Below are 25,279 nucleotides of genomic sequence, written 5' to 3' on the forward strand. Positions count from 1 at the left end.
ATGTGTAAAACCTGACACCAAAGATTCTGAATTGGCAAAATATACATATGCATAATATGCATATAATATACCTATGTATACAAGTGTACATTTTTTTATATGTTTACATCTATATATGTCATTTATATCCATAAAACAGCAATCCTGATTATAATAATTTATGTAATCCACTCTCAATTATGACTAATTTTCAGTAGTCACATTAATTATTACACATTGTTAACAATTTAGCAGATTCACATGGTTGGTACATTTTATTTTACTACATTTATTACACTAAATGTCTAGCTGTTATTCCTATGTAAAGCTTCCTATGTACACATGCCGTGTGTATGAACAACTAATGAATTAAGACTGTCTAGTCCAAACGCTCTTCACACTAACTGACCCTGTGAAAACCAACACACTACCCTCAGCTCTGTCACTGGTGAAAGGGAGCTTTTGCAGCTCCTCACTTCTTAGTTTTATTGTAAAGATCAGTGAGTCAATGCATACAAAGCACTTCTTAGCATGACACTGCAAAAGTAAACTACACGATGTCAGCATCATTATTCTCAAAAGCAATTTCTTTTTCTGGTCTATTGACTCAAATGTTTGTACTTTTAGAATATTTAGAGGAGCATTAGACCAGTTTGATCAATTTTAATCCCAAATATTTTGGTAAAATGTCTTTCTTGGAACACATTCAGCCTTCAAACATGTGAAAAATCATCCTTTACTTCCACGAAGTTTGTTGGGGATATTTGTTTCTTTACTGTAACCTGAGATTGTGTAAAACACAGCTACTCTGTTTTTTCTCAATTACTGAGAACTATGAAAAATTCTAATTTCCAAAAATAATCAGTGAGTTTTAGCTCGAAGTTTATGTCCCTGTGTTATTTCCTCTGAATCGCAATTGCTAATACTAGTTTCAATCATAATCCTAATGCTAATTCCTCATCATAAAATTAAAAATAAATAAAATTCTAGAACACTGAATGACTCGTATTGAGAATAATTTTTATGTCTAAATTTGCAAGAGTAGTTTTCATAGAGTTTCTGTTGCCCTTTTTATTTCATCCCTTATAATTTGTCTGGAAAGTGGATAAATGGACACCAAGTATACTCTCATAATGTAGACAGTGACTTTTGACCCAAACGGTGACCCTAACCCATACTTGTGGCTAAATAGAAGACATGAGCTACTCACAACCAGCACCAAAGAGGTTTTGAAGGTGGTGGTGATGCTGACCATACGAAGATCCTTTAAATAATAATACAGATTGAAAAGCATCTAAGGTAGTATAGACAGACAGACACACACACACACCAGGCCGTGACACACACATGCACACACACACACCAGGCCGTGACACACACACGCACACACACACCAGGCTGTGACACACACACACACCAGGCCGTGACACACACACACACACCAGGCCGTGACAGACACACACACACACCAGGCCGTGACACACACACACACAACAGGCTGTGACACACACACACCAGGCCGTGACACACACACACCAGGCCGTGACAGACACACACACACACCAGGCCATGACACACACACACACACCAGACTGTGGCACACAAACACAGCAGGCTGTGACACACACACACACCAGGCTGTGACACACACACACACACCAGACCGTGACACACACACACACCAGGCCGTGGTCAGTTTAACTGCTGTGTAGCATCCTAAGCACACGTAGGCATTGTTACATATATCACTGTAATACGCTATCATCTGTTGGTATCATCTTCTCCAATGTATTTAAGCAATTATTGATTAATAATTTTAATTGATTTTATTTAAAAACCTTCTGGAATAGATTAAATGCTAGAGGTCAGTCCCAATATGCCAAGACTGCTATTTTTTAAATGTTTTCTTCCCACTTTTAAAAGTTTGCTGCCTAACAATTAATTAATATGTTGTTATTTTAATGCCCTGGGAATGCTATCATCTTATCTGGAAGAAGCTGCCTTCTATCAGCACCACTGTAGGATCAATGGAAGGGTATAACGCATCCTCTACAGACTTCACTTTCATGGGGCTGTTCAACAGAAAGGAAACCTCAGGTCTTCTTTTTGCCATCATCTCTGTCATCTTCTTCACTGCGCTGATGGCCAACGGGGTTATGATCTTCCTGATCCAAACGGATTTGCACCTTCATACTCCCATGTACTTCCTCCTCAGCCACCTTTCCTTGATTGACATGATGTACATTTCCACCATCGTGCCTAAGATGCTGGTGGATTACCTGCTGGATCAAAAGACCATTTCCTTTGTCGGGTGCACAGCTCAGCACTTCCTCTACCTGACCCTCGTGGGAGCTGAGTTCTTCCTTCTGGGCCTCATGGCCTATGACCGCTACGTGGCCATCTGCAACCCTCTGAGATACCCTGTCCTCATGAGCCGCCGGGTCTGTTGGATGATTATAGCAGGTTCTTGGTTTGGGGGCTCTTTGGATGGCTTTCTCCTAACCCCCATCACCATGAGCTTTCCCTTCTGCAATTCCCGGGAGATTAACCATTTCTTCTGTGAGGCGCCGGCAGTCCTGAAGCTGGCATGTGCAGACACAGCCCTCTACGAGACAGTGATGTATGTGTGCTGTGTTTTGATGCTGCTGATTCCTTTCTCTGTAGTCCTCGCTTCCTATGCCCGAATCCTGACCACGGTTCACCGCATGAGCTCGGTGGAGGGCAGGAAGAAGGCATTCGCCACTTGTTCCTCCCACGTGACTGTGGTGTCTTTGTTCTACGGGGCTGCCATGTACATCTACATGCTGCCACACTCTTACCACACACCAGCCCAGGACAAAGTCCTCTCTGTGTTTTACACCATTCTCACGCCCATGCTGAACCCCCTTATCTACAGCCTCAGAAACAAGGACGTGACCGGAGCTCTGAAGAGGGCACTGGGGAGGTTCAAGGGTCCTCAAAGGGTGCCAGGAAGTGTCTTTTGACAGTCAGCTCCTTCCCATGCATATGGCAAACGGGAGGTTCTGTGGTCACCGTGACTATGCTTTCATTGAAAGATGAAGCAAAAAGGGAGGGAGTGACATTATAACAACATCGCTTTTTGGTCCAGGGTTTCTGCTTCATGGCTCCATAGTCATGTTACAACGTTGTGGTGCTTTAGGCTTCAGAATCAGTTCTCAAAAAACTGAATCTCTCCCTGTGACCTTCTCCTTCCCTCTTTTCACCTGCTTCTTTTTCTCCCCAAAGCAAGCCTTAGTAACTAAAAGTATAATCCAATCTTTCCCCACTTTTGGCCATAAAAAACTATCTGACTACCTTGTCTGACGGGAGGTCATAAGACCTCTGTTTCAAAAGAGGTCCTCTTCTCATGCCCTGGAGGAGGAGAAAGGCCAAGAAGAATCTGATCAGACAGGGCTTCATGGCTGTCCCCACTCAGTCTATCAATATTAAGTCATACTCTTTGTGTTCAATCATATTTCTATACCTTTGTCCATGTTTCAATCATGACTATTCAATCGAGTCTCCATAAAAGGAGAAGCTATGGAAAACTTCTGGACAGCTAAACTCATGAAGGCGTACAGTGTGGTGAATAAGAACCCACCCACATGCCTGGAGGGTGATGTGCTGCAGCTCCACAGAGACAGACGCTCTTGTGCTCTTCCAGACCTCACCCTGTGTGTTCTTTCATCTGGCTGTTTATATGTATCCTTCATAACTTCATTTATAATCAATGGTAAACATAAGTATGTGTTTCCTTGAGTTCTGTGAGCCTCTGTAGCTGATTAACTGAACCCAAGGAAGGGCTGTGGGATCCCCAATTTATAATCAGTTGGTCAAAAGCACAGGACAATTTGGGGCTTGTGATTGGCAATGGAAATGGAAGGCAGTATCATGGGATTGAGCCTCCCTCTGTGGGAACTGACACTGTCTCAGACAGAGTGTGGCGGATGGTCACGGGAGTATGGCTTGGGGTAGAGCATTTGACTGTAGATGGTGGCAGAATGAAGTTGATTTGGAGGGCATCCAATGGCGTCCCCTGCAGAAGTGATTGTTTGCTTTGTGTGTGTCAAAAAAAACCCACTCATCTGGTCCGAGACACCTTCTGTGTTGATTGTTGTGTGTTATGGAAGCAGAGACCAACACAGTGTCAGCGTGCTTTCTTCCTCAAAGAGCGTTCGTCTGGGCAGAGAAAAATAAATTAATGTAAAAAGCATGTCCTTTTGATCTCTTTTCTTTCTCTCCTCTTTTTTTCTTACATGCTCTCTTTCTCCTGCCATGTTCACATGTATTCTAAATCAATGCGAGAGGGTTCCATAAGCACTAAAATGTTTTTCCATTTGCAAGCTGGTAGAAAGAGTCATTGAACATCGTCTCCTTAAACAGGTAGTAATGTATTCACTACACTTGGGTGCTAATTACTTTCAGTAAAAGTATAGTATTATCTTTTGTTTGTTTACAACACATTAGTGAAAACTATTCATCAGCTACTTAAAATCAGTGGACGGAAGCAAAGGACATTGCCCAGAAAAGACATCATGAGAGCACTGTGTGTCTGAGGGGAAGGGGGTTCTAAAACACTGGAGAAACATACAGGAGGAGGATGGGTTAGGAGGGCAGCAAAATGCTTTTCAAACATCTCGTGAGATCATCAAGGTTAGAAATAGCATTAGGTCGTAGTTAATATTCACGTTCTGTATTGATCCAGGAATTGAGGACAGAAAGTGTGTGCCAATCCATGGTTAGTGTCCACTTATATAGAGTTCACTCATCATCAAAAGGGCGACTTTATCAAAATTATAATTCACCGTGCGGGATTATCATCATAGAAGCATTATCACAGTCATAATCATAATCACATTCATCAATCTCTGTCTAAAACTTAGAAATGTATGTGCCTTGCTGGGTTCATCAACCTTTAACAACTTCATAACAAAAGAAGCAGAACAGTGAGTTTCAGGGAAGTAGGAAAATTCTGCAGGATAACAGTTTTAATTAGTGAACCAGACGGCAGGATTTCAAGAAATGTAAGTGATAGAACACTGTATTCTTCAGATGCAGCTTCCTCATTCATTCTTTATGCTTCAGAGCTTTGACTACAACAAACAAAGCACTCAAGAAGTTTACATTCCAGTGGGGAAAAGACAGTGAACAAAACTAAAACACACGTATCCACTGTGCCGCGTGCAGCCACGCGCAACAGAACACACGTATGCACCATGCTGTGTGCAGCCGCTGTGACTAGAGCGAAACATACCCGTGTCGTGCACCCCTGCAGGTCCATTTTTGAGTGAATTCTTAATAGATGTGTTATAGTTCGAATGTGGTTTATTTGTCCCCACGTTGAAATTTCATCCCCAATATGGTGATGTTGGGAGGTCAGGCCTAGTGGGAGACGTTTGGTTCGTGGAGGCGGATCCTTCACGAATGGCTTGGTGCTGTTCTTGTGTTAGGGAGTGAGTCCTCACTCTGGCAAGACTGAAGTACCTCTTGGGGGAAGTGGTTCATTTATGGGAGAGTGGCTTGTTACAAAGCCAGCACATCCTTCAGGTCTTGCTCCCCCTTGGACCTTCTCCACCACGTTTTGAACCAGCATTTGCTCTGCATCAGAATTCAAACAGATGCTGGCACCATGTTTCTCACACTTCTCAGCCTTCAGAACCACAGTCAAAATAAGCCTCTTTGTGGGGTGTTTCAATAAAGATACTTGAAAATATGGACGTGACTTGGAACTGGGTACTGGGCTGAATTTGGAAGAGTTTGGAGGAAGGGCTAGGAAAACTGTAGGAGCCTGAAGGGTGCATTAAGGATGATTACTGTGAAGCTAAGGAGAAAATATAAAGACAAGAGAAAGTTTGCAACTTTTTAGGGATTGTTTAAGTGGTTCTGGCCAACATGCTCCTAGAAATATAGCAAGTAGAGGCCATTCTGACGCGTTCTCAGAAGGAAATGAGGCGTTTTTATCTGGGAACTGGAGCAAAGCTCAACCCGGTTACACAGCTGCAGAGACCTGGGCCCATGATGTCTGTGGCCTAGGGCTTTATGGGAGGCTGAATGGAAGAGTAATGGACTACCATATCTGGTGGAAGAAATTTCTAAGCATCAAAGGTCTTGTGCTGCTATGTAGCCACTTCTAATTGCATAAGGTTTACTGCTAGGAAAAGGGGAAACAGAGTGTAAATTTTTGGAAAATTTGCAGCCCTATGTGGTAAAGAATTAGCGTTTTCAGGAGAGGAAAGCAGAGGTACAGCCAAGGGACCCTTTGCTAGAGATTAGCGTGGATAAAAAGGAGCCAGGTGCTGATAGTTAAAACAAAGGGAACAGTGTCTCAAAGGCATTTCAGAGCTCTTCCACGCCATCCTTCCCTTTGCAGTCCCAAGGCCTGAGAAGGCAAAATTGTTTTGGAAGACTAGCCTGAGCCTGGTGCCCGTGTTGCCTCAGAAGCCTGCTTCATACATCCAGCAGTGGCTCAAAAGGCCTAATATATGTCTCTGGCTACTGCAGAGAGCCCAGATGGTAAGCCATGGCTTCCACATGGTAAGTCTGCAGGTGCCCACAATAAAAGTGCCATGGAGATATTACATGTGCTACCTACATGTCACAGGACAATTAGGAAATCCTGAAAGTCCAGTCAGAAACATGCCACAGGGATGGCGCCACTGGCAAGAGCCTCTACTAAACAAGGCAATGCCTACTGGAAACACTTATGTATTTCTTTGTGGTATTTGTCAGCTTTTTAAGTGTGTAATTTGTTGGAATTTATTTTCTTACCTAAGAGAATATTTATTGTTATACCTGTGTAATCATGATTTGTAGTCTTTTTCTTAAGGAAGACTCTCCAAATTGCATAGGCTTCTGTCTTAGAAAACCTGAGTTCCAACTGCCACTAATTTAAACACCTTTCAGTTAAATATGAGTTACGTGATAAAGAGCCAAGGTAATGCCGGGGTAGACTGCGGCACAGCAGGACCACAGGGTCTAAGACGTTTCCCCAGGAAGGGAGTGCGGGCCTTGTGAGAATATTGGAAGTAAGGAAAATGGGTCTTATTATTTTTGAAGTAACACAAAGATCTGCTTCTCTTATCCCTTTTACTAATTTCAGTATACATTTTAAATTCTTTGCAATGCCGAAAGTGTTCTTATAATGCATTACAAGTTACAAGAAACGCAGGATGATTACATACTAAGTTAACACTTGAGTGACAGGGTATGACCCCAAATGTAGTATCTTTTGCAAGACAAAACTTCCTTAGAAAGTTTGGATTTTTCTTTACTATTTCAAGAGAGAAATGCCTAAAAATTGGAAATGTAAAAAAGGAGATAAACTTTTAAAACAATGTCATGAATGAAGTAAAAGAGAAAAAGCAATTAATTTAATTTCAGTTGCAGCTGCCCAAAACCTGATTTATCTGGGTGTTTAATTATTTTAATTCTTGCAAATTGAGAGGTTACTTTTTTCTTAATTAAGAAAAAAGCAAAGTGAAGGAGCTTGTGACATTTACATGAATTATGTAATTGCATGCTAGGGACAAAGACCCCAGAGACATATTCTGATGTCAGTTTGTCTTCTGAATGGGAGTCCTAGCCATCACCACGATGCAAGCTCTCCTATTTAAGTCACTTGATCTCTGTCTTTTTAGCAGCCTGCACAATGTAGCTGCTGTCAACTTACATTATCATCATTAGCATTTACAGATTCAGGCTGATCTATTTCTAGATCTCCAAGCTACTCACCTATCATTGGCTATTTTTAAAAGTCTCATATTAGTTAGGGACTGATCCTTATCCTTATGCCAACAAGATGTAATTCCATGCCTGATCCACTGTACCTTCTCATTCTTTAAATCCATAACCACTCCCTGCTGCACTCTTCTCTCATCTGTTTGCTTCAGTCCAGAAAAAAGAAGTTTATGTAGAATATAGAAGACCTTCAGTTTGGAAGCTCTGATTTGTGCCCCTTACTTTCTATTTGTGCCTCACACTTAATAGATAAAAACAAAGGTGGAACAATTGCATTTACTCCTTTAGTTCTGTAAGATTTTTCTCTAAATAGTCAGATAACCATATTTGGGGAAGATATTGTGTAAGTTAAGTAACTTTGCAGTCTTTATGCTGATCAATCACAGGATGCTTTAAATAGATTCTGGATTTACCGGAAAGTGGTTCAAGCCGGAGAAATATTAGAGATTGTTGAAGTTGATATGTCTCAGTGTTTAAACTATAGATATTTGTGGACAGTGCTATCATATAAATTTTATATCTTTTGATCCCATTTCTTCTCTCAGTTGTTATGAAGGACTCAGTTATCTTTTGTGTACATCTGAATGTAGCAGATTACTCAGGAAAATTCTATACAGATTTGTGTCTGTGTAATGATTCCTACAAAGTTTTTTATTATTGCAACAGTATATTCACTTATACAATTTTAAAATATTTATAAAGAGAAGAGTTTATCTAATTTTTTTGTAGTATTCCACCTTCTTAGATACTTCATACATATCTCTAAAGATGGTTTAGTGAGGAAAATCCTCCATATCCTGCTCCAAGAAACCATTTCACCATACTTTCTTATTTAATACTTAGAAATTCCCAGAGGCTGACAGAACGGAATATGTGAGTGACTTGCCAGACATCTATCTTGCCTATCATTGATGAAGATAGAATATAAAACCAGCTTTTTGATTAAAAACCTTGTTTAATGTTTAGAATACTACATAACAAATGCCAAAAATAAAGAAGTTTCAAGGGTAGGAATAGACAGGGGAAGAACTCAGGTCAATTTGTCTTGAGACTGAGAAGGTGATTATTGATTATGCCCTTGGTCTGCTTCAAGACAATCCCTTTGCTTTAATCAAAACTTCGCTACCATTCTAAAGATTCCTCAAGTGATTTTACTTTAGAAAATGTCTTTCCTTCCACAATTAGAAGTGAGAATTCATGTGAAAATACTGCTGGGGAAGAAACATAATGAATTTGATTATACGGAGAATTAAATGTCTTATACTCAGGGTCACCATCTAGCCCTGTTTTCTCAAGATACTCCCTTTTTATGCCTGTTGCCCTCGTCTCCTGTGTAGCTCAGCGTTTAGCACTCTCAAACATTGTCTGATTAGATGGTCACCAAGAATTGTGTCAAATTTGATGCAGAGCAGAGTCTGACAGAAGAATGACAACATCAAAAATGAAAAAGTAGAAGAAAACTGGCCACCTGCTGCTGGATCTGCTGTTACTGAAGAGAAAACACATGGACAGCCAAGGGTGAGATTTCAAAAGCTGATTGTCCCTGCTATTACAATTTTACTTAAGGCTAACTTAGCACTCAATTATTTTTTAGTACCCATTGTTTATACCGGAATTTATACATGAAACATGGGTGAAAACTGATTTTCCCCATGATGAAAGGTGTCCACATCCACAAGGAGAAGTGGTGGAACGTCAGCGAGGTCATTCTGACTCATCGTTCCTACTTGAACTCTTGCTTATTTGAAGAACTACAATTAGATAGAACTTACTGTCATGATCTTAAAGCACAAATTTATCATATGCTTGGCCTTATAAAGAAACCAATAGCTGCCTAATTTTCAATGTCTAGACCAAAGATTTTAAATGCATAATAATATCACACATTTAAAAAAATATAGTAACTTAATTAAAGTAAATTGTATATTAATCACATACCTGGATGAAAAATTATTTTTCAAAAATAAACTCAGCATACAGACAGATAAATAAAAACTTTTTGGCCTAAATATCAAATAAAGTTACAATTACAAGTAATTTTTTGGGCAAAATAACTGCAATAAATGGTACATAAGAATATTATTAAATATTAAATATTTTAAAAATTAAATTAAAATGTCCTTATTCTATAGAAAGAAGATACTAATTTTGACAAATTCCCTATATAGAAAAGGGCAAAGGTCATGAAAAATCAAAATAAGTAACAGAAAGACAAAATTATGCATAATATGTTCAATTTTCTTAGAAACCAAAGAAATCCGTATTAATGCAAGTTTAGCTACTCGTGCTGCACACTGGGGTGAGCATGGCGCTGCCCCACATGAGCTGCATTATTGTTAAGCATCTAACAATTTGGGGATAGGCTTCTAAAGCAGAGTAAACCATTTTCCACAGACTATTCCAGAGAATTAACCTCAGAATAGTGTATACTATAAGCAAACTTAGGAGCAATGTGAATATAAACCAACTAAGTAAAGCGTGTGTCGTATCATTCAGTCATAGCAATGTTCTGTATAAAGACCACGTGTGAAACGTGTAAGGTTTGTTCTTGCCAAGTTTAAAAGGAAGAAACTGAGGCCAACACAAGAAGATCCAATACGAAGGAATTTATTCAGCTCCCGGGCGAGGTTCTGTGGTCCGACAGGAGGGGCCGGAGAAGTCGCACAGACTCCTCTCAGACGTGGGGTTTTATAGGGAGTGGAAGAGCTCAATTGGTTGTGGGAGAGCAGGACTACTATTGGGTAAGGTTACAAGCCTTTGTTTGCATACAGGACGTGGCTGCTATTGGCTAGAAAGACTTGGCTGCTATTGGCTAGAATCACAAGACCCCGCTTGCATACTGGGTTCTTTAAGGGAAAGCCAGACTGTGCGAGAAAGGGAGAAGGGAACAACCCAAGCATGTCTGAGCTTTTGGAAAAAAGGAGGGGGGTGTGCGTCTGAGCTCCCAGTGAGGCAATCGGCCTTACAAAACGTATTAAACATTATTAAGTATATATAAAATTGGAAGCATCCTAAAGTTTGAAATTATGCATAGACATAAAAATAGTTATTACATGGGGGCATGGAGGAATCCACTTGATTCCTTTCTTTTTTCTTATTTTCCAAGCGTTCTTAAATGTTGCTATACTACTATGTAATTTTAAAAATATAGGCAATGAGTCAACACTGAGAGTGAGAGGAAGATGCCCTTGAAATCTGAGTTGTTACGGAGCCACTCAGATCTCCCTTTGTGAAGAAAGCTGGGGAGATCTCCAGGGTCTCAGTAGCAAGTTTTAGGGCCAGGAAGATTCAAGGTCAGGGTTTGGGACACAGCTGCCCTGGTAAGGATATTCTAGGACCGATTTTTCCCTCTTGGCTTTAATATTCCCAGTAGCAGTCTCTGTGGTTGTCCTCCAGTAGCTATCCACCATTCTCTGAATTTAATGAGCATAGCCCTCCCAGGATCTTGCGCTTATTAAATTATTGACAAGCAGGGCTGGGTGAGCATTTCCCTCTCTCCATCCTGTGAATTGCTGTGTTTCCCTAATGGTTTAACACAGTGAGTTTCTTTAAAAAGACTAATAGAACAAGGATACATCATAAAACAGCTGGTGGGAAGCTCCGGCATAAAGCTAGTAATGCTTCAAGAATGAGAAAACTGAAAAATGCATAAGGATGTATTGTCGGTTTCATCAGTAAAAATTTGAGAATTTAATTTTCATAGTTTTTGATCCATCCATTACGGTATGGTTGTAGTGAAATGTACAGCGGGGCCCTGGTATGAATTCCCATGTACCAGCCACTGGGCTGCAGCTTTCGTCCAGTTTCTTGTTCTTTTCTCACACACCAAATAAGGAGAAGTCAGCACTGCAGAGGTCTTAAAACCATTCCGAAAGTGCACCTGTGGCCATACATACTACACACGCTCTTCACGTGCCTCAATTCTTGGCTCTTAAAGACAGAGTTGACGCCTTACGCATTCTTTCAGGTCCTTTCAGAACGTCAAACTCTGGCTTACTCAGCGTGCCTCTCAGGAAATGTTTGTGGAATGAATGAATTGATGTCTACTTTATCCTACTGGAAAACAGCATAGAACAATTATAACACTGTCACTGGTTAAAAAGAACCAGGTTCCTCTGGGGAAGTTTCTTTAAGTCGCATTTTTTTTTTTTACCTGTAGAATGGATAAAGCAGTGATCTAGTATTCTACAAAATTTTTCAGAAATGTGAATTATATTTATGAATCAATAAACACTGTTATGAATATGTTCTTACTACTGCTTGTAGGTGAATGCATATAAAAGTAAAGCCATTATTGTTTCTAATTGGTATCACACCTAAATTTTTTTGCTTGGTCTAATTTGGGGTGTGTTTAATTTTGGAGGACTTGTTTGCAGGAAGATACTTGGAACTGTTATATTCTAGAAAAGGGATAATTCTAGACCAGTGCTTTCTAATAGAAATCCTAGGGGAGCCACAGAGATAATTTTAAACTTTCTAGTAGCCACATTGAAAATATAACAAATAATAGGTGAAACTAATTTTAATCTATATTAGCCAAACATATATCTGAAATACTATGATTTTATCATGTAATAAATATAAAATGTTTTAAGGAGATGTATTGCATATATTTTTAATTTTTTTGAATTCTCAATGTAATTTATACTGGCAGCACATCTTAATTTAGAGCAGTCATGTCATGTTTCAGGGGATCCACAGCTTCATAAGACTCATGGCTACCATATTGGATAATGCAGATCTATATGACGCAGAGAGAAACTATCCGAATAGCCCATGAGTGTTCCTAGATGTGGCAAAATATTGTTTAACTGACATGGATATCTTTGCATAATGTAACTTCATATTTAAGAGAAAAATTCCTTTTTTGGGATACACTATCTCTAATATTATTTAAATTAGTTTATCTTTTCATTCTTTCTTAAAAATTTATGCTCCCATTTCACTTGTTAATGAGTTGTATGTTTATAATTTTTGTTGCAATGAGAAAAGCAAACACCACGTGACCCTAAATATTATTTTCTCCCTAGATTTTTCTTCCTATGAATTCTTAAATTAGTTCTCAGAACTCAGAGCTCTTTTTATTTAACATAGACTCATTATTTTCAAATATTCAACCCCTAATACATATAAATTGAGCACTCAAATTTTACAATGTATGAATGTGTCAAGAATGGTGTAAATTAGGTCAAACCAATTCAGTTATTCTTCCATAGGCAAAATGTATATGCTTGATCGGTGATTTTCAGCCTGGATTCTAAGTATGAGAACTAGAGCCTAGTATAGCGAGAGCAGTCTAGGACGGGACAATCCTCCTTTCCTTACCCACCACCCTATTCCTATTCACTCGAGCTGGTTCCATTCTTCTCTGGCTTATGTGCATCCTCCCCAATGTAAGGTCGTACTTGAAAGAGAGATACGAATAAACGTTCATGAACAAAGACATAAAATTATTCCATCGTGAACTCTAAGTTAACAAATAGTAGTTAGCAAGTGAAGAATACCCTGGAGTGAACAGTGATGATGTAATGAGATGTAGTACAATCCTGCTCAGGCAGTTCCCTCAGGAAATTAAGTTGGGCTTCAAGAAATAAGATGGCTTCACCTTGGTTTGTTCATGACTGCATCATAATGTTTCAGGCAAATCAGACACCTTCCAACTTTATGCATCATATCTGTCTCTCTCTTCTGTGTGCCCTACAGAGCTATGGAGTGGGGCAATTATTCCACGTATGGTGACTTTATCCTCTTGGGTTTGTTCAGCAACACCCGTTTCCCCTGGCTTCTCTTTGCCCTCATTCTCCTGGTCTTCGTGACCTCCGTAGCCAGCAACATGGTCATGATCGTTCTCATCCACACGGACTCCCGCCTCCACACCCCCATGTACTTCCTGCTCAGCCAGCTCTCCCTTATGGACATCCTGTACATTTCCACCATTGTGCCCAAAATGCTGGTTGACCAGATGATGAGCCAGTGAGCCATTTCCTTTGCAGGATGCACTGCCCAACACTTCCTCTACTTGACCTTAGCAGGGGCTGAGTTCTTCCTCCTAGGATTCATGTCCTATGATCGCTACGTAGCCATCTGCAACCCTCTGCGCTATCCCGTCCTCATGAGCCGCAAGATCTGCTGGCTGATCGTGGTGGCAGCCTGGCTGGGAGGGTCTATCGATGGCTTCTTGCTCACCCCGGTCACCATGCAGTTCCCCTTCTGTGCTTCTCGGGAGATCAACCATTTCTTCTGCGAGGTCCCTGCCCTTCTGAAGCTCTCCTGCGTGGACACATCAGCCTATGAGACAGCCATGTATGTCTGCTGTATCATGATGCTCCTCATCCCTTTCTCTGTCATCTCAGCCTCTTACACAAAAATTCTCATTACTGTTTATAGGATGAGTGAGGCAGAGGGGAGGCGAAAGGCTGTGGCCACCTGCTCCTCACACATGGTAGTTGTCAGCCTCTTCTATGGAGCTGCCATGTACACATACGTGCTGCCTCACTCTTACCACACCCCTGAGCAGGACAAAGCTGTGTCTGCCTTCTACACTATCGTCACTCCAATGCTCAACCCACTCATTTACAGCTTCAGGAACAAGGATGTCACAGGTGTCCTACAGAAGGTTGTGGGCAGATGTGTGTCCTCAGGAAAGGTGACCACTTTCTAAAGAAATTGCATATGCTGCTAGAGGTTTGAAGTGAAAGATACAAGACTTTATCATTGCCTTTGAATTTAAATATTCTCTGTCTGGAAACAAGTCACCCCAGCAACTGTGGGGCATTTATGGGATTTGGAAAGCTAGTGAGATTTTGAAGATTTCATTGTTTTTTGAAAGGTATGATGGAAACATCATGGAGTCTGTTTCTGGCTATGTTCAGTCATGACAGAAGAAATGGTCATCTTCAGCTACTTCCATGACTTCTGACTTTTCCCCTTTAGACACTCTGTCCATTGACCATTGTAAATAATCAACTCATCAAGTATCATTTCGTTTGTATTTCAAATATAGTGGTCACCATCTTATCCTCACAGGCTATGTTCTAAGACTCCCTGTGGAAGCCTGAAACCATAGTTTAGAACCTGATTGCTGTCAATCACCACACGTATTTGCTCATCTTCTACCATAAATGTAACGCCTTTTCCTTTTTACCTAAGCACTTATCACACCGTGGCTTAAGTTTTGCAGTTTGAGGTGTGACAGCAAAATTACCACAAATGTTTTCTTCTCCTTCTACACAATGTCAAAGACAGAAGATTCATTCTTACTGCAGATCTTAGCAACCTCAGCATGTAACTTTCTTTCTAGCCAGAATCTTCAGTTAAGAACTTGTTGGAATGTGCCTCTGATATGTTTGGCTGTGTCCGTGCCCAAATATCATCTTGAATTGTAGCTCCCATAATCCCCATGTGTGGTGGGAGGGGCCTGGTGGGAGGTAATTGAATCATGGGGGTGTGTTTTTCCCATGCTGTTCTCACGACAGTGAATGAGTCTCACAAGCTCTGACGGTTTTACGAAGGGCAGTTCCGTGACACGCGCCTCTTTCCTCCCACCGTGTAAGACATGCCTCTGCTCCTCCTTCGCCCTCCACCGTGGTTGTGAGGCCTCCCCAGCCATGTTGAGCTGTGAACCCATTTAACCTCTTTGTCTTTATAAATAAATTACCCAGTCTCAAGCATTTCATTACAGCAGTATGAAAATGGGCTAATACAGTCTGTTTTTCAGAGACAGGAGCAGAGGGCTAAAATCTTTAGAAATATAGATTGAACATTTAAAATTTTAATTTAGGTCTTATTAGAATAACTAGCAGGGTTTTGCCAAATACAGATTCACCCTAAATGTCAAATGGCACTTTGGAATGGAGTAACAGAATGGGCAGACAGAATTATTTGAAATTAAACAAACACTGAGAATCTAAGCTCCAAACTGTGGAAATTACTCTCTGAGCTTGTAGCAACCATGCCTATACCTACTGATATAAAAGGATTACTTCTAGAAAAGAGTTAAAGGGCAGGAAGGAAGAGAAGAGAAAAGGAAGATTGAGACGCCACAAAATATCTATCTTATATAAATAATTTAAGACTCTTTTCTATTCTTACAAGATAACTAAATTCAACATTAGACAAAATATCGTGACATATGAATTAGAAACTAATGCCAACCGATACATTGTTCACAGGTCTGTCATTTTCCTCAGGAAAGTTGTTGATAATAATAATAGAAGCCCAACTCACTGATATAGCAGCACTTCTCAAATACTTTCATGACATAGCTATCGAAATAAGTTATAGTTATACAGCACATTGAGGAAAACTATGTGGCTGTTAACAGCAAAATCAACTCCCTTGTGGCTGTAGCCAAATCAGGCACTAAGAGACTAATCCAGGGTTGAAAGGATCAACATTGATTGTAACCCATTTATGGCTCTGTAGGAAGACACATCACTCTGGAGGGAAGGGTCTAGTCAATCAATCCGATAGCTATTTAGAGAACTTTTTAATTTGTGGATGACAAATAAAATGTTCTTTAGGAAGAATTAGTTATTGGATAACATTCTAAAGGCTGAAAAGGTGTAGGGTTTTCTGTCTGTTTATCTGTAATGTAGGGGCGTAAGGTATAAGACGTGTGTCTAATGAATTTGTGAAGACTAGAAATCATGTAAGTCATGTTCCCATTAACTGACCATGCATGAAAAGCACTCAATGATGATTTGTTATTATCATTACTATTAATGATTATTATTACCAGAGTTGTTCTGCTTCCCAAACAAGACCACCTCCTTCTTTCTTTTCCCCATTAGAGAAATAAAATAAACATGTTAGGAAGTTCAATGTTCCCATTGTTTAAATATCTTAATATACTCTTGTGAAAATTTTTTAGAAAATATACTAGTTTTGTCCTCTCACTTTTCTCCTTTCCTTTCTTCCCTGCCCATTGCATCCTTTCCTTCACTCATTTCTTCTTTTTTCTCTTCTGTTTCTCATGTCTCCCTTAGTCCTATTGAATTCAATATTCTTCTGTACTATGCACGAGACAAATAATTCTGGAAAACACTTAACCTCTGCAAGTGGCAAGAACCACTTACGTGAAAATAGGAGAAGGTGGTAGAAAGTGTAGAAGGAAAGTCAAACTCATGGGAGCCAAACCTTCTAAGCCAAAAGTCAAAGTCACACTTGGGAACTTGGTCATGCAAAGCTGCTTCCATGTTGTTCCCAAATGGACAGCTACAAAGACGGAGGGTTACGTGCTCCCTGTTGGCCCTCCCTCGCAGTTGCTCACAAGGAAATTCCTTGCAGCCCCAGAAATTTTTACCCTGAAACCATCCTGTCGAATGTCATGCTGACAATGTAAATTAATGGCTTATCTTCACAGGTACTGGACAGACAGGGGGTCGGCCCTCCACTCACTGGAAACAAATGTGTATTTGACTGCTTCCTCTACTCTGTTCACCTTACCTCATGTAAAAATCCAGATCCACAGGGCACGAGATGAATGCCCAGTTGACTGTTTCTCCACCCTCTCCTTTCTAAAGTGTGAATTCAGTGAACTGAACGCTGATTAAAGCCTCGAAAGAAAGCAACACTCCATTTATCTACAGTTCCCTTTTCTTCTTTCCTTGTTTCTCTCCTGCCTACTGTTGTCCTTTTAAATATTGAAGGCTCCCAACCCTCTCTGGAAATAGCACAAATCTCAGATGCTTCTTCGTTATCTGTAAATTTTTGGTGCCACCAAAAAAAGGAGCAATCGAATATAAGTTTCCTCAGCAAGGAAATTTACTTCTATAGAAGGATGCGGCTCACAGATGGAACAATGGTGGCGCACAGCTGGACAAGGGCAGGAAAGGGTCCTTGTTCCTGAGGGAGGTCGTCCCTTCTCCTGTGCCCTTCCCCTATGGGCTAGGGTTAGACCACACAGTCTAGTCTAATTCTGATTGGCTGTTTTAAAGAGAGCAGAGGTGCGAGCCAGAGCGGTGGGGTGGATAGTTTGGCAGGAAGAATGGTCACAGGCAGGTCAGAGCACGTACCCAGGGGTGACATAGGTCAAAGCAGGTGACCGGATCAGGTGACCGGGATGACTCAGGACGGTCCAGGGGACCGGGGGAACAGATGTGAGCTACTGATGAGAACTGGTGGGAAAGGTTGTTTACTGAACCTACAAGGAAGTTAAACTTTAACATGGAGAATTAAAGCATAAGAGAGCTGAACATACTGACATACTGATTCTTTGAAGAGAAACTTGGGGTTCACTATGTCTAACACTCATTTTGTGTTCCTCTTTCCCAGGTGCATCCTCAACCTTGGCACAATAAACCTCTACATAGATTGAGACTTGTCTCCAGTGCTTTTTGGTTCACACTTTTAAATATAATTGTAAATATTTTTCCCCAAACAAAACAGGCTGGTGACTTTTGAGAAAGAAATTTTTTAGTTTGTCATAGCCTCTATTTCTAAAGAAACTCAAAATCAATTTTCAATTTAGGGCTAGGCTGTCTCTTATCCCCAAATCACTTCTTTTAAAATTACTCTGGAGAGATGCCAAGATTTGATAAGACATTTTCATGATGAAATACCAAGAAACAATTCCAGTCTTTCACTTGGGGAAACAATTCACCCTCTGGCAAGAAAGGATGAACTTCTTCTAATGTTCGTGGTAAACCAAGTAAACTTGGATTAATTGCTAACCCAGGAATTCTTCCTGGGGGATGTGGAAATCTATTATTAGTGAAAAGACTTATTTTGACCTGGCCTCACCTCCATACACATGTATTTAAGAAGCCTGACGTTCCACTGTTGCATTAGAATGACTTGGACCCAGCTTCTCTAAGGTAGGATCTTAGATTTTCATGAAAAACAGAGAGAACATCACCCAGATATTAGGATGTTTTCTTTAGGCATTACTCTGTGACTATTAGAAGGCCACCATACTGTGACCCTATCTGCTAATAACTGAGGCAATGGTCTCTTCAAGCTTAAGAAGCATAAATACATATATTCACTCTTTGGCAAGCAGACACTTGGAAAAGGACATTAAGCGTGAAGCATGGGAAGCTACGGGAAATCGGGTAATAGTTGAGAAGGGCATGAATGGTTTTACTGAGGAAAATGGCACGTAAGAGTGGACAGTTGGAAGACTGTGCTTAGTATTCACAATGAGAAATCTTCAGACTTTAATTTGTTGGTGGCAAGGGTGTATATTATTATTTGATAAGCATAGATTGCCCTTTGAATATTTTTAGTTATTAAAATTTTAATTATTATAATTTAAAATAGTTACATTTTAAGTTAAATAATAATTATTTTTAATTACTGTTACTTGCTGTCTTCACATGCATTTAGGTGTGCCTGAAGGCTTTCTGCACACTTGGAGGAAAAAAGATGTTTTCTCTTTATTTTATTCTAACCTCGTTCCTCTTCTATTTACCCCATAAGGCATACACATGTGCCTTAAGATAAAGTCTTTACAAAAAATAGATAATATTAAAGAGGTCTCCTAGAAGCCACCTTAGCATGGCACATAAAAGCCTGTCAAGCTGAGTAACTGGAGCCGACGGGGAGACGTGGGCTCTTTAGCAACGTCAGCTCCCTACACAGATCCCCACACAGACACACACCATGCTCACACTCTCACATATGAACACACTCCACACACGTGTACACACAACACTCACACTCACAAGCAACCACTATCTGATTCTGTTTCTGTTTTTAACTCACTTAGTCTTGGTTGTATAAAATTAAGGAAGGTAGCTAAAATCATATTTTTCTCCTGTTTCAGCTTTTTTACTTTCTTCTTCCAGGATCCATACTGACACAAGATCTAGGAGTTGGAAATGTCTTCATTCCTTCTTCATAGACATTTGAGGCAATAGAGTGTTTTGGCCCCTCTTTGAAAACCTTGTGAGGTGTGGTCTGGTTATTTACATGGAACACAATGCTCTGGCTCATGTTCTGATTCAAAAGTAATTGGTTATTTTCTTAGGTCATTTTCATTTGTCTCATTCTTGCTTATTTCAGTTTTTCCACGTATATTTTTAAAAGGATGATTGTAAGCTAATTCGGCACTATAGTAATTAACGTATAATATCCATAATGCATTTAAGGGAAATAATAGCTGTTGGTCAAGATAAACTTATTGTCTGCCAAATTAATATTTTTAACTTCCAGCGAGTTATTACAAAAGTTGCTGTACATTGAATTTTATATGTAAGTATTGTCTCTTGACCCATGATTCAAAGCTGTAGCTATCACAGGAAAACCTTTCTTCCATTAGAGAAGGCAAAAGTGACTTTCATCAAGCTTGTCAGGAGTTAACATTTGATGCTCATGTGTTGTTTTTTCTCCTTCTCAACCAAGGTGTGATAAATTTAAGTTTCAGCACAGACCAACACAAAAATTGATTTTTATTTTCTCCCTTTAGGAGTTTACACATCTTTTAGGCCTGTTGCTTATATGCTCATCTTCTCCACCTTTGATGAGCACTGAGAAGGAGCACTGTCTCTGCTGTTCCAATTGTTTTTGCTTCAGCGTAAGGGGAGTTTATTCCTTCTTGACGCTTCGGAGACTGTAAATCTAACTAATCTGGAACCTAAAGATTCAGATGTGTTTGTAGTATTAGTGGCCAAAGCATTTTGCAGAAATAGGTTTCTTCAGTAATCCTGTCACTATAATGGGAAGAAATACACCAAAATCTAATAGCAAAAAGGAACGATTCATCCCTCCGTATCCCTGAAAATATCAAGGGGATGTGCATTCACGTTACTCAAGAATAAAAACATGAGCATTCATTCCATTCAGTTCAAAGAGCGTTTGATACTTCTGTGTCTTCTTCCCTCTAAGCTCAGAAATGTCTTCACATCGGTCGTTATTTTTACTTATAAACATGAAGGATCAGTAAAATGGAAGGGAAATAAATTTAAGGAGGAAAAAATCCAACTAGCAGTGGATTCCTAGGATAATGTAACACTAGGACAGGTATAGAATGCCGCTCTGTTGGGGGAACTGTCACATTTTGGCTAAACAGTATTTTAAGAGAATAGGTCATCATTGAACGATATGATGCAGTACCGAGTCATAAAAGTTTAGCAGAATTCATTGTGTCAACCAGAAAAGCCACCATGATAACGGAACTATGGCCTTGCTGTGAAGCGGAGTTTGTGGTGCTCCTCCTTCAAGATTTATGATCCCGATTATTCTGTGAGAACAAGTCCTCAAAGCAACCCGTGCCTGAAATACGAACTCCTCTGCAGCACAAAAGTCTAACCACACGACACTGTGCTCCTGACCCTCAAGGGAGGTCGTCTGTACTGCTCTGATGTGGCTCACGCTCACAAAGCTGTTCAGTAACAAGAGAAGCCAAAAAAGTCAGTTATCTGATGTTTTCTACCAATTTCTTAAGTCATAATTGTATTATCTTATTACGATCATCTTAATGGAGATGCAGAGAGCAATTTAAATTCAATCAAACCATGTATTGCCAGGCAAAATGGGAAATAAGGCACAGTGACCACCCTCAGGAAACTTTCAATCTAAAGTGGTAAGATTATAAAATGTATTCAGAAAATAGTTCAGAATAAAAATAAAACAGATTCTAAAGGAGACACTGCATGAATTATTTCATTTACATCTCACATCCAGCCTGTATAGACCTATGATGACCTTTCACAGATGATGAAATTGAGTTAGTTGAGAGATTAATTTTCTGTCCAATGTCATACGGATCATTGATACTGAAACTAGGATTTCAAATTATCCTGAAGTAGACGTTCTTTTCTTTATGTCATGGTGCTTCTGACATACTATACCTGGTGGGCTCTTTCTAAATATCAGGTCATTAAATAAGCTACCAGATTTCTGCCTTTACAGGCCAAGGAGCTGTCATGGAACATGGGCATGGAAGCTCTTCTCCAGAACTCCACTAACTTCATCCTCATAGGCCTCATCACCCATCCTGCCTTCCCCGGGCTTGTCTTTGCAATAGTCTTCTCCATCTTTGTGGTGGCTATAACAGCCAATGTGGTCATGATTCTGCTCATCCGTGTGGACTCCCGCCTCCACACCCCCATGTACTTCTTGCTCAGCCAGCTGTCCATCATGGATACCATCTACATCTGTGTCACCGTCCCCAAGATGCTCCAGGACCTCCTTTCCAAGGACAAGACCATTTCCTTCCTGGGCTGTGCATTTCAGATCTTCCTCTACCTGACCCTGATGGGAGGGGAGTTCTTCCTGCTGGGTCTCATGGCCTACGACCGGTACGTGGCCGTGTGCAACCCCTTACGGTACCCCCTCCTCATGAACCGCAGGATTTGCCTGTTCATGGTGGTCGGCTCCTGGGCGGGTGGTTCCTTGGATGGGTTCATGCTGACGCCTGTCACTATGAGTTTCCCCTACTGTGGATCCCGAGAGATCAATCACTTTTTCTGTGAGATTCCAGCTGTGCTGAAGTTGTCCTGCGTAGACACGTCGCTCTACGAGACCCTGATGTACGCCTGCTGCGTGCTGATGCTGCTCATCCCTCTGTCCATCATCTCTGTCTCCTACACGCACATCCTCCTCACCGTCCACCGCATGAGCTGTGCTGAGGGCCGGCGCAAAGCCTTTGCTACGTGCTCCTCTCACATGATGGTGGTGAGCATCTTCTACGGGGCAGCCTTCTACACCAACGTGCTGCCCCACGCCTACCACACTCCAGAGAAGGACAAAGTTGTGTCCGCCTTCTACACCGTCCTCACCCCCATGCTCAACCCACTCATCTACAGCTTGAGGAATAAAGATGTGGCCGCTGCGCTGAGGAAAGTACTAGGGAGATGGGGCCCCTCCCAGAGAATCCGAGTGGCCAATATGCTCAGGAAGAACTAGTGGGGGGCTGAGTACAAACGTGTGGCCATACACAGCTATTCCAGAAAATATGGTATTGGTTCAGAAATACCATATTGGTATTCACAAATTGGTTCAGAATTTCCAGTGTCATTTTTAGCAATTCAAATATCTAAACAGGCAAAGTAATCCTCGTGCAAGGATTATCTAGGAACAATAGCGAGGCGGGCGAGACTCTGCATTAGCCGATTTGTTCTACTGGATTCACCAGGAAACGTTTCCAGAGGGCGTTCTCCATCAAGTACCCCCTAAACCGTCATGGCAAGCCAAGCAGCCCTTTGAAGTGCCCGAACAGGTATTTTTATGTGTTACATGTGGTCACCCATCCTTCGTGTCTGCATTGCCGGCCAACTTTTGGATGGAAATTGCGAGGAGCATTTGCCACCTCCTTCATGATATGAGTAAGATTTTTTCCAGTGCTGATAGTGTAGCAGTTTTACTTAGAAAACTTTTATGAGGGTGATACTATTGTATTTTTGGTTCTGTATTCTTAATTACATTTTATGAATGTTTTTATTTTATCTCTTACCTCTGAAATTATATTATAAATACTTGCCATGCCTTTATTCACGTGGAGTCCAATATATTCCTGGAAATTAATAAATATTGATTGATTGATTGATTGAAAATTGACTATGCCATTAAGATTATTACATGGCCACACCCACAAAACTGTCATTTACACTTGACTAGAATAGTAATAGATAAACATAGAATGAATAAACCAAGACATGTCTTTAGCTAACTTAGTTCCCTTGGAATCAGTTGATCAGTTTTCTTATTCTTGACATCTCATCGATATGCTAAAGAAAAGTATTTCTTTTGTAATTAGTTGGAGTTAAATGTGGTGCTTTGATAGATGTGTGACTTTGGTGGAATCCTAACTAAGCAAAGACCACACTGACTTTTCCACCATACGTTTATTTAACTTTAGCTTCTCCTGTGTGTAAGGTCCTGATATATGGGAAATAAAAAATAAATACTGATGGACCTGGTGTTTATTTTCTTTGTTGATACAAGGTTTAGAAAATATCGGACAAAGTTTTGAGTGGTTACAAGTAAATACTAAGAAAAGGTTATTCAGCCTTACGTTATTGTAGTGTCAACACAGAGATAGAAGGAAAAATGTTCCTCCAGAAGTGTACCTGAAAAGCAGTAAGTGAGTGAAGTGCATTTTGACAGGTTTCCAGGGATATCATGGACATTAGTGATTGGGGCATGGAAGGTGGTGACTTAGTCAACGTTGTTAGGCAGCAAATCACACTGCCATGTGTGCACCTATGCAACAATCTTGCATGTTCTTCACATGTACCCCAAAACCTAAAATGCAATAAAAAAAGAATCTATTCAACAAATTCAGCAGTGGTTACATGAATATGTTTTTTTCATGGTGGTTTATCATTCTTTCCACTGTCGAGGTGTGCACGTTTCTGTTGTAGGCTCTACTCTAATACAATTTTTAAACATTTTTTAATTTCATTTTACATGTGGTGGGTGCCCCTCCCTTCACACATAAAACTAGTTCCACCAAGGATTTTTCCCCAGTCATCTTACCAAATTCTTATATAAGGTAATTTGTGGTCACCAGATTTGCTTCTTTATTAAAACAATATATTAATTTAGTAATAAAATCTGTATGATTTAATAACTTAAAGTTAATTTTAATATTATCTGTTGTGTACCTGAAACAATGCACTAATCCAGGTAATGAGGAACAAATAAAGAGAAGACTGTCCCTAATTTTGAGAACATATTTAACTACATTATCTAATTTTGATTCTGATCTTCACAAAATCTTACAAAGTATTTAGAGAAAGAATTCACCCCATAGGAGATAAACAAGCTGATGTTCACAGCAAATTTTTGCCCCATTCAAGCAAGAGGCAGATGGGGCTTCAGAACCATATCTTCTAACCTCCGGGCTGGTGTTTTGTTGCGAGCCATGATATTAACTGATAAACAATTTACAAAAGAGGGAGGCGGCTGGGCACGGTGGCTCATGCCTGCAATCCCAGCACTTTGGGAGATCGAGGCATGTGGATCACCAGCAGTTCCAGACCAGCCCAGCCAACATGGTGAAATCCTATCTCTACTACAAATACAAGAAATTAACTGGGCATGGTGGTGCACGCCTATAATCCCAGCTACTTGGTAGGCTTGGGCAGGTGAATTGTTTGAACCCAGAGCGGAGGGTGCAGTGAACCAAGATCACCCCACTGCACTCCAGCCTTGGCAACAGGGCAAGACTGTCTCAAAACCAAAGGGGACCCAGTGGGCATCTGCCAGCTTGTTAGTCCTAACAATGACCTGGGGACAAGGTCCCTTCAGAGCAACGTGCTGATAAAACCCACGTTCGTTTGCTGTTGGATGCCGGTTAGGCTGGTCTAGCAAGAACTCGATGACCCAAGGTGAGGGGGAACCAGATTCCCTGTGGGGTCTGTCTTCAGGTGAGGAATATGGATCTAAAATTAACTGAACCCTTGCTTCTACATATCTGTTTTATTTACACGATAAATAAGCATTTATATTTACGCAATATAAAATTGTAATAGAAGAAACCATAAGGTCTAGCAAGGACCCTAAATATATATTTGTCTTTTCTTTGTGCGAGAAACATTGGAATCATTCTCCTCTTAAGTGAACTCCGCCACTCCCTTCTATGTACGTGACAGGGGTCTTAAATCTCAAATCCCCT

General features: G+C 40.5%; 3 protein-coding genes across 5 annotated transcripts; all 3 read left to right on the forward strand.

Moving 5' to 3' along the window:
* The first annotated feature begins 2,006 nt into the window (after positions 1-2,006).
* On the forward strand, positions 2,007-2,963 carry LOC105731082 (olfactory receptor 2T1). Its single transcript, XM_012472659.3, has one exon. It carries the CDS (start codon positions 2,007-2,009, stop codon positions 2,961-2,963), a length of 957 nt encoding a protein of 318 aa, XP_012328082.3.
* Positions 2,964-13,423: 10,460 nt separating this feature from the next.
* LOC105731088 (olfactory receptor 2T27) lies at positions 13,424-14,377 on the forward strand. Its single transcript, XM_012472664.2, is given in 1 exon segment — positions 13,424-14,377. A coding segment is annotated over 1 exon segment (954 nt).
* Positions 14,378-18,483: 4,106 nt separating this feature from the next.
* On the forward strand, positions 18,484-23,928 carry LOC105731128 (olfactory receptor 2T2). Of its 3 annotated transcripts, none has more exons than XM_012472746.3 (2): positions 18,484-18,533; positions 21,571-23,928. In XM_012472746.3, exon 2 carries the CDS (start codon positions 21,592-21,594, stop codon positions 22,564-22,566), a length of 975 nt encoding a protein of 324 aa, XP_012328169.1. In that variant the 5' UTR covers positions 18,484-18,533; positions 21,571-21,591; the 3' UTR covers positions 22,567-23,928. The 3 variants fall into 3 exon arrangements, with proteins under 3 accessions (XP_012328169.1, XP_012328167.1, XP_012328170.1); XM_012472744.3 differs by having other exon boundaries at positions 18,490-18,533; positions 20,126-23,928; XM_012472747.3 differs by lacking the exon at positions 18,484-18,533 and adding an exon at positions 19,582-19,610.
* Positions 23,929-25,279: the final 1,351 nt, after the last annotated feature.

The sequence above is a fragment of the Aotus nancymaae genome, unplaced genomic scaffold (assembly GCF_030222135.1).
Source record: "Aotus nancymaae isolate 86718 unplaced genomic scaffold, 86718_ANA_hifiasm-v0.15.2.pri h1tg000032l_1, whole genome shotgun sequence".
In the NCBI taxonomy this organism is placed as follows: Eukaryota; Metazoa; Chordata; class Mammalia; order Primates; family Aotidae; genus Aotus; species Aotus nancymaae.

Excerpts from the sequence above, each read along its gene's own strand:
- LOC105731082 (XM_012472659.3), top strand. The coding sequence starts at position 2,007 with ATGGAAGGGTATAACGCATCCTCTACAGACTTCACTTTCATGGGGCTG.
- LOC105731128 (XM_012472746.3), top strand. The coding sequence starts at position 21,592 with ATGGGCATGGAAGCTCTTCTCCAGAACTCCACTAACTTCATCCTCATA.